Source organism: Phocoena sinus, chromosome 16, assembly GCF_008692025.1.
Source record: "Phocoena sinus isolate mPhoSin1 chromosome 16, mPhoSin1.pri, whole genome shotgun sequence".
Taxonomy (NCBI): Eukaryota; Metazoa; Chordata; class Mammalia; order Artiodactyla; family Phocoenidae; genus Phocoena; species Phocoena sinus.
Genome location: NC_045778.1, coordinates 59,753,777 through 59,767,434, shown reverse-complemented (window position 1 = coordinate 59,767,434; position 13,658 = coordinate 59,753,777). Strand labels below are relative to the sequence as shown.

At 53.0% G+C, this 13,658-nt stretch overlaps 1 protein-coding gene across 1 annotated transcript in view; it reads right to left on the bottom strand.

Moving 5' to 3' along the window:
* The window catches only part of NEURL1 (neuralized E3 ubiquitin protein ligase 1), an 80,760-nt gene that overhangs the window by 9,590 nt on the left and 57,512 nt on the right, over positions 1-13,658 (bottom strand). The window contains 4 exon segments of the mRNA XM_032607678.1: positions 9,956-10,277; positions 10,719-10,802; positions 10,804-10,863; positions 10,865-10,962. Of these exon segments, the coding sequence (XP_032463569.1) occupies positions 9,956-10,277; positions 10,719-10,802; positions 10,804-10,863; positions 10,865-10,962 (564 nt within the window).

Here is a 13,658-nt window from a genome sequence, read left to right as displayed (position 1 = left end):
CATTATATTACATATTATCATTTTTAAAGTAGCATACACACAAAACTTAACCGATTGGTAGTTTGCCTACTCCCAATTTTGGGAGAAATACTTCCTTTTGACAAAATCACATACCCGATAGGAAAAGAAATTCCCACAACTGCCAACTGCCACCCAACTCACTCTTCAAGGCATCTTCCTTCAAATCCCTCCTCTCATACACACGAGGTGTCAATGCTGAAGCTTTAAATACTGCAATTGAATTTACAGATCTACACTTATAAAAATCAACACAAGAACCGCCACCACGACAACAAACACAAACAAAATCACTCTTAGAAAATTACAAACCAGCTAGAAAATATTCTGGCAGTGTTTACAAGTGACTTGCTATTTTTGGTTGTGTTTTTTTTTTTGTTTTTTTTTTTGCGGTACACGGGCCTCTCACTGTTGTGGCCCCTCCCGTTTCGGAGCACAGGCTCCAGACGCGCAGGCTCAGCGGCCATGGCTCACGGGCCCAGCCGCTCCGTGGCATGTGGGATCTTCCCAGACCGGGGCACGAACACGTGTCCCCTGCATCGGCAGGCGGGCTTTCAACCACTGCGCCACCAGGGAAGCCCGACTTGCTATTTTTATACAAAATTGCTAGATAATGAAAATAAGTAGCCTGCGTTATCAACCTAAATAAAATGATCACACAAATCTGTACGTATAAACACACACCTATCGTGTGTTGCTCTTTATACAGTTTACTTTCTAGGGCTCACTCAGTCATAACCCCCCTGTATTTATACCTCCTACCCCTGGGGCTGCCTCTCAGCCCCACACTGAGGACCGCTTTCCTCAGGGAATACTCAGACTCCCCACACACCTTCCCACCTCTCAGACAATGAACACAACCAGACTCAGTATTCCAGATGTGCCCTGGCCAGCTCAAGGCACAATGTGGCCATCACACCTCCCCTGATAAGTACACTATACTTCTAATAATGCAACCTAAAAGTATTTTAGGTTTTTTGGTTAACAAAATCCATATACTGGTAGGCAAGACAGGAGCATAGTTAAGTGCAAGGACTCTGAAGTCATCAGCTTGGGTTCAAATCCTAGCTCTGCCATTTCCTGGCCGTATGACCTTGGGCTAATAGCTTAACCCCTCTGGGACTCTCTTCTTCAGCAATCAGCATTTACTTATTGGTATAAAATATGGACATAATACTCCCCTTGGAAGGGATGCTGAGAAGACGAGGTACCTAGGGCACCTAGTAGAGCACGTGGCACATAATAATCGCGAGGTTAATATGAGCCATTGTTATTGTTTTCATGCTACATGGTTCAGAAGAATATGCATGGGCTTTGGGTTTAAATGTCTGATCCAGCACTTGGCTGGTGGCCTGTGGGTAAGCAACTGTCCTCCAGCCCCCGATCACTCACCACGAGAACAGGGGTACACTAATACCTGCTTTGCGATGTTGTCGCAGGGATCAGAGGTAGATTGAGAAGCCCCTGGCACCTGGATACTTGATAACTTCAGTTACTACCATTTGCTCAGGTTGAGTTTATCAACCAAAGTCAGGTCCACCTGCACTCAGACAACTAACTTTTTGAACCTAGGACTTTCCATCAGTCGTGACAAGCACCCAGGACAAAATCACTGAATGACATTACTGACTAAAGACCAGGAAGGAGAAGCTACAAATGGTGATCAGAGACAAGAGAAGAGGAAGAAGGAGAAACAGTGGGCAAAGAGAGAGAGAGGGGAAGGGGTAGGAAAGAGATCCTTTTGGCCTTCGTTGAAATATAACAGGAGTTAGGAGAGGAGGTACAGGAGATGCTGGGAAACAGCTAAAAATGGAATCTCTGGGGCCAGTGCCCAGCCCAAGTATGTCTTCTCTCCCATCCCCTCCACCCCTCGGGGTCAGAAGCAGCTGCAGGCCACCAGCAAGCTCCAAAATAACCATCCCATCAGTGTGCCCAGCTGCGCGGGGCCCTGAAATAGATGAAACCGGAGATGGAGGAACTGGTCAGAGCGCCCTCCGCAGAGGGGACGGCAAAGGTCACATCACCTTGATGTGAGTTCACATCAAGCTGGAGGTCAGGGAAGGGTCCGGGCCCCCGAAGCCAGGGGAGAACAACCATGGGCTGAACCTCAGCCCAGGACTGCGCCCTGGGGTACAGCTTGGAAAACCCAGAGGGCTAGCCTGTGACCCCCAAGCAGTGGGGCGGCCCCACGTTTGAAGCAACAAGTTATTTAATCCGTGCCTGGGACACACAGCTGCCCACTTGGAGGTGTTTATGACAGGGGAGGGGCGGCACAGGGCCACTGGAGAAGCTGCAAAGCTGGCTCCCCTCGTGTCCCGTCTTTCAGGAGAGAACTTGGCAGTCTTCAGCTCCTGCCTAATCTGGTGCCTGGCACTGGCTCTGCAGGTCCCCTGGGCCCAGGCAGAAAGAGCCAGGCCCTGCAAAGGGCAGGGAGGCCTGGGCCAGGGTTTCCTCCCCTCAGGGTGGCACTCAGAGCACCCACGCATTGACCCCCTATGTGCCCAGCCCTGGGCAGGGGTTAAGGAGAGGGAGAGCCAGGACCTGGGCCCTGGGGAGCCAGTAGTCCTTGGGAGACTTGAAGCTTGGAGGCATGAAAATATTTGAGTACAATTTTGTTACAAAATTCTTAGTGTCTCAGGTAAGACAGGACCTCAGAGGAGAATGAGGAAATCTGTTTATCTCTGCCAAGTTCTCACCCAGCCTTGGCTAGAATGCCCCTGGGGACAAGAAGCTCACCACTTCTCAAGGCCATCTATCCTCTACTTTGACTCGCTCTGAAACAGAAGTTCTTAGCCTCAGTTGGACAGCATTATCCTAAAAGGGAGATTTATCCTGAAGAAGAGAAGGCTCAGAGGGGGCCCCAAGGAGTGGGTACAGGACACTTGGAACCATGCAAGGAAAGTTTTTCTAACAGTCACAGTTGTTCAGAGACGGCATCTCAGGAAAAACAAGATTTGACCCAGGCCCTGAAGGACAAGAGGGTCTGGAATGACAGAAGTGAGAGCCACTCGGGTGGGAAAACTGCATTAGCAAATGCCTGGGGAGAACAGTCTGAGCAAAACCAGTGAAGAGAAAGGAAAGGAGTGGAGGAAGACGCGCCAGGCGGAGGGCACCAGGGCCAGCTCCCACCCAGAGACCCACTCAGCCCCCCACACGTTGCCGGCCAGTGCGGGGTAACCAAGGCAGGGCCTGGGAACTGGAGCAGAGGCTCCTTTGAAGCAGGGCCTGCCGTCAGCCCAAGTCTTGTTTGTTTAGATTCGCACATCCGCAGCGCTGGATAATCTTTAACCACGGGTCAGCCTGCAGCCGCCCAGCCGGCTGGCAGATCTCTGCCGGCCCCTGTTTGGAAGGCGCGCCAACCCAGTTACTGTGTCCATAAACATCCTCCTGCTCGCCCGCAGCTGGCACGGAGCAGGAGGAGGAGCCAGGAGGACGGGTACATGGCTTGGATGGGCGAGGGGTTTCTCCACCCTTCTGGGCAGTGCCATGAGCCCACACCACCTCCACACTCTCCATGTAAACCCAACCACGGGAAAGCTAGGAGAAACAAACACACTTTCTGAGGCTCGCGGAGGGAAGGGCAGAATGTCCCAGAATCACTCAGAGTCATAGACTCTTAGGTTTATAGAACCTTCAAGCCACAGGATCTTAGATGTATAGATTCTCAGAATCATCTGGTCTGGTGGTTCTCAAACTTTTTTTTTTTCAAGCAGTGGAATCATTCATCCAATGGAACGGAAAACTGCTTAAAGTCTAAGAGGTGGTCACAGAGCCCTGCCACTCAGCTGCCTCAGAGATGCCTCTGTGGAATCCCAGTGCTCCAAGGAACCCAGATGGAGAACCACAGATCTTGTTCCAAGAAACAGTTTAGATCGCGTGGTTTGGCTTTCATCCAGACACAGGGACTTGGTTTTAAGGCTCCCTCTTCCAATGAGACGACTGGCAGGGGACTGTCTATTTTGGTGGTGTTTCTAGATATTCCTTTTTAACCGAAAAAGACAGCCCTTCCCATTTGTATAAACACTTTTACATATGTGAGCCTCACAGAATATCTGTGAGGTACATGGTGCGTGTATAATTATGTCCAAGTAACAGACAAGGCGGTTGAGGCACAGAGATGCTGAGAGACTTGCCCAAAGCTAGTGAATGGCCAAGTGGAGTCGATTCAGTCAGGTCTCCTGCTTCTGAAATGACAGCTTTGTCCCTAATACTACAAGGCCCCAGCTCCTCCCCTACACACACCCCACTATGGGCCACCGGCTCTCTCCAAGGTCCCCAGAACTATATCTTGGGCCAAAGAGATACTAGATGGAAACACATAAAATTGCCATTTCTGGACATTACAAACAGTCAAATATTGGCAACTATATATGGTTACACTTTATATATATTCATTCTGGTAGAAAACTAGAGCACACTGTGAACAACAGAATCAAACAAAGCCCTCAAGAGCCTTCAGGGAACTACAGGGCAGGCAGACCTACCCTCACCACTGAAACAGGACGCTGGTCACCCACTGCCCCTCTTCGACTCTGCCGGGGCCCTGGTGGCCTATCTGTGCCCAACACATATGGCTGATCCCTGATGCCTGGAGCTCTCACAAGCTCTATTCTGGAAGACATAAGGGGGCCAAAATCCCCACCCCTGAGGGGGTATCTAGACATAATAGGGAGACCAGAGAGACTCATATTTAAAGAAGCTGGGAATTAATGTAGCCCACACTTCTGGGCTCAAGTCCCAGCTCCACCAAGCTGTGTGACCATGGACAAGTTATCAGACCTCTCTGAGCCTCTGTTTCCTTATCTGCAAAATAGGTACAGTAATAACTTTCTTTATAATACAGACAAAGAGGATTGCTACTGTATTCTTAAAAGAGGACAATATATGATGCAGAACTGCTGATACTGCTTAGACCCCCGCTTGCTTCAGGAAGAGGAAGGGTCACGAAGAACACAGTAAGTCAGGGAAGGCTCCCTAGTAGAGGGGAGGGTTTGGTACTGGGCCTTGACATAACTGGCAGAATTTGAGGTGAGCAAAAAAGAAGCACCTGGAAGAGTCTCCGAAGCAGAAAGAACAGCAAGGTTTTTTTCTTTTTTAAACTAAGAAGAAATGAAGGGCTTCCCTGGTGGCGCAGTGGTTAAGAATCCACCTGCCCATGCAGGGGACATGGGTTCGAGCCCTGGTCCGGGAAGATCCCACATGCTGCGGAGCAACTAAGCCTGTGAGCCACAACTCCTGAGCCTGCGCTCTAGAGCCCACATGCCACAACTACTGAGCCTGCGCTCTAGAGCCCGCGAACCACAACTACTGAAGCCCGCGCGCCTAGAGCCCGTGCTCCGCAACAAGAGAAGCCACCACAGTGAGAAGCCCAACGCACCGCAACAAAGAGTAGCCCCCGCTCGCCGCAACTAGAGAAAGTCTGCGCACAGCACTGAAGACCCAACGCAGCCAAAAATAAATAAATAAATAAAATTTTAAAAAGAAAGAAATGGAAACCATCAAAAAGGAAGAAATCGCTATCAGCATCCTCGGCTCGTTCTCCATCCCAAGAGCTTGGCTCAGGCTCCTGAAGCCAATATTTGCCTCTCAGCCCCTGGCAGCCACAGCTGAAGGTAAATATTGGTTTAGCCTGGGAAGCGGAAGCCCCAGATGGCAGTGTGGCCCTCAGCCGGCCGGGATGCCTCACGCCCTGTACCACAAGCTGAGGCACGCCCGGGACAGAGACCTGACCCCAGGCCTTATCTACGGAGAGGCCCAGGCCTCTCAATGCTGAGCAGCCAGGCTGGCCCACCACCCCAGAGACTGGTGCAGCAGCAGCCTGGCCCCCAGAAAGCTACCCTGAGGGTCTCTGTACATCCTTCTCCTCAGTAGGCAGGTGGATTCTTTTACCAAGACCTAGGATGACACCATGAGTCCTCGGGAGCCCCCCTAATGGCCTCCTAACACCCTCCTGGGCTCAGCCACAGACATCTTGATGTGGCAGTAAGTCTTCTCACACTGACCTTGTGCCCACGTCAGCTGGGAGGTCTGAATCCCAGGCCCAGCCTGGCTTTTGACTAGTTGGGAGAACTCGGGTAGGCCCCTCCCCATCTCTGGGCCACATTTCCTCTTACTGAAAAACTTGACAGCAAGAAGCTGCTGGAAACTTTCTACTCTCTTGGCTCTCTCCTCTGTGATGCGTGAGCATACCCACACCGGCACACACCTGCTCTCTGCTAGTCATCCACTACCTTCCCACTGCATCCCATCCCCTGAAGGATCTGCTCCCCGACTGCCCGCCAATTCCCCACCTCTGTGCCAATGCACACCCCTCCTGTCTGGCCTAAACTGTTCCTCCTCAACCAGTCCATTCTTTTCACCTCCCCTGGTTTCTGACGTGAAACTCATCTCCTACAGGAAGTCCTTCTGGATTGCTCCCCAGCTGCACCACCACCCCACCCCACCCCCCCAGTTTTATTCTTCAGCCACACTTTTTTGCAGTATTGGATTTAGGTCACCTCAGAGCAGTCATATGGCATGTCCCCCAGTATAAACACTCTTTAAGGAGAGGGGCTGGGTTTCCAATTCTAGTGTCTCCTCCGACCCCTGCACAGCACCTAGGCTGTGGTGGGCACAGTGGGGTGCGCAGGAACACCCTACAAATGGATTCCTGGCTCACCAGCTTTCTGCCAGGATCCACAGCTGCTCTTCCTGAACCAACACTTCTGAGAGGAGGAGGGAGACCTTGAAAACTGGGATAGGAACTTATCTCTCCAAGTACTAATCACCCCATAAAACTTGTATTTATTTAGTTGCTGGCAGGTCCTTCTTTTTTTTTAGGTCCTTCTTCCTGGAGGTAGGAAGCTGTTATTCTTGGAGATACCAGCCTGGGCTTGGGCCAGGGTGCCCGGAGGGAAGAGGGTGATCTGCTGTGAACTCCAACATAACAGGGAGCCTGGAAGGCCTGAAGCAGGTCTGCTGGGGCCATGGCACGGGCATCAGGGGGCCTAGGTGATGGTTAGGGCAGTGGGGGGCGGGGATGGGGACCCCACCTGGAGGTGTCAATCAGGGAGAGACATCAGCCCCTACCTCCACTCTGTGGCGGGAAGACAGCCAATCTGTCCATGGCCTGACTTGTGGACCTACTATGTGCCAGAGAGCCCAGGATGTCTCTGGGCTGAGGAGCTTGGAGGGCTTTGGCCACAGGTTCCAGGTGGAGGCAAGAGGGGAGGGGGCAGGCCTCTGGCAGGTAATCTCTAAAGATGAGCCACGGTTTTGGGGGACAATCACCCCAGGAAAGACAGGCCCATCCTCAGAGCCCCCAAGACAGAGAGTGACTTCTTCAGAGGAGAAACTCAGCTGAGGAGGAAGATGAGGGAAAGCAGAGGAGCCGGCGGGATCTGGGGAGGGAGAGAGAGGCCCAGAAAGACACAGGTGCAGTGACGTGGCAGGTAAGGAGAGAGGGGGAGATGAGAAGTGGGGAGGAGAGGGAGGGAAATGGACCCTGAGACTATACAGGGCAGCAGGTGTGTCCCGGGGGCAGGGGCACGGAATGAGAGCATAGAGCAGCAGGCCCACCTCCGAAGATAACTTGGGTGCGTCTCTCCTTTCTTCACAAAAAAAGTCAATTTAGGAAGAGCAAATCGAGGAGCTATTTTAATCTGCTAATTCATTTTAGGGGCCATAATCAGTGTTTTAAAATGCCCAGGGATTATGGTGATTTACAGCTGTGACGGGAATCAGCTGGGGCCTTGGCCTTATTGGGTATACAGAGAGGAGGCTGACAGGAAATCCAAATGCAACTGAAAATACTGCGTGAAAACCCATTTATAGTCAAAGAGGCTGGGCCAGGTCAATGCCTGGGCTCTGCCCCAGGGTGGGGCCCTTCAAGATTACTCTCCAAGCCCCTCCCTCAGCCCCTGAGATTTGGAAGCCCCATCTCACCCAGTATGTCCCCTTCATCCTCACCCCCATCCCAACCCTCCTGGAACTTATAGGCCCAGCCTAAGCCTCCTCCACCAAGAAGCCTTCCTAGACTCCATCCTCCCACACTGACTTCAGCCTCCTCTGACTTCCTGCTTAAACCCACCGCGGCTGCTGGTGGTGGGGGGGGCCGGATGGGGAGGGGGCAGGTAATGCGAAAGGTACTACTTTTGGCATCAGAACACCCAGTTCAAGTCCCAGCTCTGCCACACCCATACACGGACAGGACAGAACTTCCATGGGCCTCAATTTTCTCCCTGACAAATGGGGATAATAATCACTCCCTCCAGGGCCAGCTGCTGAGAGGTGAAATGAGATAACTGGATGGAAACCATCTTGGCAAATGGATCAGATCCTACGACCACAGTGTTCAGCGATTAACTGTTGTCTCTTGGGTTATGCCCTGATTGTTCTGGAGTGTTTGCTTTGTCTCCCAGTGAGCCTGAGGCTGTCTGTGAGTGGGGCTGGGTCTACCTCGGCCACGCCCCCAACCCTTTCCTTCATCTAACATCCATCCCACCACTCTCCCCTACCCACACTGCAAATATTCCTCAGGGTCCTGTACACACCAGGCACAAGATTCCACCCTGGAGAGGAAACTAGCTGGGTAAGACACGGATCCCTCCTTCTCACAGAAAGACTTCTAACGATTACTCATTTCTTTGTTTTTACTTTCACAGTCTTTTTTCTTTTTAACTATCTTTTTACTCAAATAAAAGTGTTCTGAAAAAAAAGAGCTTCACTGTTTCTAGGCTCTGAAGTCAGAAAGGACAAAAAGAAAAAACGTTTTTCCACCACCTCCATGGCAGTTTTCTCTGCAGGGATGTGGGGCAGGGATGGGAGATGGGGAGAGCAAACATTGGCTTGAGCATCGACTTGGTACCCAGGACTATGCTGGGCACTTTACTCATAGCCTCTTTAGTTGGATTGAATTTTCCTACCAACCCATTTTACAGATGGAAAATCTGAGGTTCATCCAGGATCCTCCTGGAGACACAGCCAATCTGCCCATGGGTTGACCTGTACCCAGTCTATGTGTGCTCACGCACATGCACACACACTTGCCTACACGTGCTCAAGTGCAGCAAGGTGGGATTCCTGGACTGGGAGTCAGGTGAGCTGGGTTCCAGCCCCACCTCAGCCACCAACTCGCTGTGAGACCCAAGGAAGTCGGAGTCTCTGAGGCCCCTTCCAGCCCTGGCATTTTAGGGTCTGTGTGTGCCCCTGCCAGGAAGCCTGGTACTTTAGCAGCCCTAGAATACTTTCTAATGTCCCTCCTCCTCACCTCCCACAGGATGTCTGCCCTCTCACTCCCCTGTAGTAGCCTTACTCACACTGGGGGCCCAGAAGCAGCCAGAAGAGTCTTAGCCCCCCTCGTGCCTTCTGCTGTCCCCTCCTGCCCCTTTCACCCATATCCCTGCAAAAAGGACTAAGGTGGGGTTGGACCTCCTGGAAGGCTGCAGACCCAGGGGCAGGCCTCACCTGGGGCTGAGCCTGCAGTGCCTCCTAGGGCCAACGACAACTTCCCTGAGCTTGAGGCTCACCTCCACGGGCCCAGTGAGGGAGTCTGCCTCCCAGGGTTGCTACGAGAACGGCAATAACAAAGTGCCTGGCACACAGTAAGTGCTCTGTAAACTATCGTTATGATGATTAATATTAATTACTTCCTGGGGGTGAGGGGGTCTTTGAGGCTGCCATACATGATCATGAAGGTCGCACACGGCTCAAAGGCACAACCTGAGGGACCACGGAGGGCAGAAATCTCGCCAGGCTCCACTTGCCACAGCTGTGGGCCTGGAAGAAGGGATGCTCTGCAGTTCACATCAAGGCTCCCAGAGCTGTCCCAGTGCCCAGTCAGCCCCAGGGCTGCTACCAGTGGGGGAGGGAGCCCCGTGCCTGATAGAACCAAGTCAAGTCAGCCACGGCACCAGAAGTGTGCCCTGCACCTAAGGGGCCAGAGGGAGAGGGCACTCACCAAGTAGCTGGACGCCCCGCGTGAGGCCATAGACGTCCACCAGGGCCCAGAGCGGGTCGGCTGTGCGGACCCCATTGAAGAAGAGCATGGCGGCCGAGTCGTTGATGCGGTAGAAAACACGGCCCTTCTTGTCCACCCAGAAGGCGATGATGTTGCCCTCGTTGGCAAACTCCTCGGGCAGCGCCTTGGCCCAGAAGCCGCTCTGGGACACCAGGTCGGGGCAGGCGTACTTGGGCAGTGAGTCAGGATGGATACGGGACGGGTCCTTGCTCGTGAAGCCTAGCCGCAGCGCCCCGCTCCAGCAGCACTGCTTCTTGGTGATCTGGGCGGCAGGGGGTTGGCCTCAGACACACCATCAGTGAGCCCAAGGGGAAGGGGCTGTGCCCTTCTCTGCAGTCCACCCCCAGACAGACTCCTATGGGGAGTCACACCGCCCAGCTCACCCGCTATTTGGGCCCCTCTCCCTCCCCCAGGAGCCCCCACCAGTTGAGTGAGAGCTAGTTCTCACCTCCCACCATCATCTCCCATCACCTCCCCATGACCACTCCCCTCTCCTGTTCCTTCTCCGTCATGCAGGGAAGGTTGAGAAAGGAGTAAGGAGGAGGAGAGAGAAAGAGGAGGGATGAAGAAGGGTAGAAGTGCGGTAGGGAGGAAAGAGAAGGGGCAGGGGGTAGTGATAGCTGTGAGCAGAAGGCAGTGTCTGGCAGGAACGTCCAGAGGCCCCAGGGGGACGCAGTGACGGGAACAGGGAGGGAGGCCCCACCTTCAGCCTGACTTGCTCATAGATGAGGACCGGGCGGTTACTGAAGGTGATGGCATTGCAGAAGCTGGCCTGCCTCTTGACGGCCCTTGTGGCTGAGGTCCATGAGGATCTGGGAGCCCTTGGTATGTGGGTGGAAGAGCAGTGGCCGTGGCCGGGAGCCCCCCACCGGGCAGCACCGGTGGGCAGTACTTCTGCTTGTGGTGGCATCGGTGAGAGGTGACAGGGAAGGGGCCCCCGATGGAGTCTGCAAAGGAACGAGTCACAGCGTCAGAGAATTTGACAGTCCAAGAGCTGGACCAGGGTTCCCCTAGGGAAGGGCAGAGGGCTGGGGCATAAGCAGAAGTCACCACTGCCCAGGATTTCCACCATCTTGGCCCCTTAGCACCACTGCCACTTTTTGCCACCTTCCTTCTCCTGCTACCATCTACTGCTATTTCCCACTTCACCACCTACCACCATTTATTACCCACCACCATCCACTCCCCACCCTTCACCCGTCTCCCCCCACCATCTGCCCCCACCCTTCACTCATCACCTCCCACCACCATCCGCCCCACCCTTCACCTGTCACCTTCCACCACCACCATCTACTCCCACCCTTCACTCATCACCTCCCACCACCATCCGCCCCACCCTTCACCTGTCAGCTCCCACCACCACCATCTACCCCCATCCGTCACAGACCACCACCAACTACCACCGACTGCTCACCAGTATTTACCACCATTCACTTTCCACCCTCTAGCATTGTGACAAGCCCACCATTTACAACCAACATCCAACACCATTCACCGTCACTACCACCACCATGTATTTTACGCAACAAATATTCATCATGTATCTACTGAATACCAAGCCCTGTCCTAGGCACTGAAGATAAGGCATGAAACATACATGGATCCTGTCCTCAAGCAGCCAACAGTCCAGGAAGGGAGATAAAATAGGGACAGAAACTGCAATACAAATGGCAGACAGTAATATGCATCAAAAGGTAGGTCACTTCCCAGGAAGGCCTCCTGGAGGAGGGGAGGAGGAGAAGGCTCTGGAGCTGGACTGACAAGGCTGGGCTGCAGTGAACACTTGACCATGGCGCTGGCACTGGAGACCAGAAAGGTGGGTGAGGCAGCCTCTGCAGCGTCAGCCCCAGGAGCATGCCCCATCTCCTCCCTCCTCCCTCCTCCCTCCCCCCCTCCCCCCTCCTCCCCAGGCTGCCTTCCTGCTTTACACTGCCCATGCCCACAACATCTTGAACACAGGCAGGCCTTTTCGCCCAGGCTTCCTAGGAACTCGGATCTGCTTCAAGAACCCCTAGCCAGGGAGGCACTGTGCTTTCTTCCATAAGCAGGGCTCAGTTCATAAGGCACTTTACAAACATGTGAGGTTGGCATCCAGGAGACAGGGCAGAGAGAGGAAAGAACATGGGATGTGGTGCCAGGTGGCTTGTGTCTGTCACTAACTGGCCATGTGACCTTGGGGAAGTCACTTCCCCTCTCTGGCACAATAAGTGGCCTCCACTCCGTGACTCTAAGCCATGTATCAGCAGCATTGGTAGCATTAATGCACAGCCTTGGCAGCTGGGGGCTCAGGGTGGGGGGGTTCATTCCTTCCCCAAGATCTGTGTCTCATCCATCAGGAAGGGCAGCTCCTGCCCATCCGGTCATCTTGAGAAGAGACACAGAGGATGGGGAAGATGGGGTGGGGACGTTAGAAACCGCAGAATGTGACTGAGGCCATCTGGGATGTTTCAAATTTTGGTCCCTCCAAGGCAAGAATTTAATAATACAGAAAGCCTGGTTAGCCCAGAGGCCTTCCCCACCCTAAAGAGAGGGGAGGGGTTCCAGGAAGGGGATGAAAGACAGGCAGGGAGGAGAGAAGGAGGGGAGAATCCCAGGAGGTGGAAGGCCAGACTTTGGTCCAGTATTTGCACTGGTTTGCATCTTTGCTTCCTCCTTCCCAAAGGGCCCAGACACCAGCATCCACAGTCCAGAGCCAGCCAGATACCCTGAGCATCAGCCTCCTGGCCTCTCTGGAGTTGCTTCCTGCATGCCAGGCCCACGAGTTGAGGGTGGCACAAGGCGGGGCTCACCTTGCTCTCACTAAGGAACCAAGAATGGTGCTCAAGGGCTTTGAAAGCCACCCAGCAGTGAAGGCTGGAATTGCTCAGAGGAGACCCAGACAGTCTGGGAAGGCCACCCGAAGAAGCTGAATGACCCCTGAATAGCACAGAGCAGGGGCGGTCATTCCATGGAAGAGGACAGTTGAGGTGAGAGCAACGTGTGGCACTGGATATAGGTGCCCCACCTAGAAGAGGTACCCACTGGGCTCAGGCCAGTCTCAGAAAGAGCTTGCCTCTTGCTTTCAAAAAATACCATTGGTGAAAGGTAACATCACACACTGTTTAGGGCTGTGTACATACGCAGAAATGAAAGCATAAAAGAAGAAATACCTGCTGGGTGAATGGATAACAAATGTGGTACGTATACAACAGAATACTACTCAGCAGTGAAAAAGGAAAGAACTACTGACAGTAGCAGCAACACGGATGAATTACAAAATCATCACGCCGAGAGAAGCCAGTTTTTAAAAAAAATGCAGACACAGCCCACAGAGCAACTGCAGGCTCCCACCCCTTTAAAAACCCTTCCTCTCCCTTCCACTCTGTCCCACTGGTACCGATTCTATAAAACAAGAAACTAAGCTAGAGTGATAATAAGCAGACTGGTGGACCTGGGGATGGTAGGGGCAGGAGGGAATACTTGGGTGAGAGGTGACAGATGTGTTCACCATCTTGATTGTGGTGATGGCTTCATTGTTATGTGCATATGTCAAAACCTATCCAGTCATACACCTTAAACACCTGTGGTTTCGTGTGTGTCAATTATATTTCAATAAAGCAGTTTTTAAACTTGCTGAGCCCGGCAGCTGATGAGAGCCTCTCCT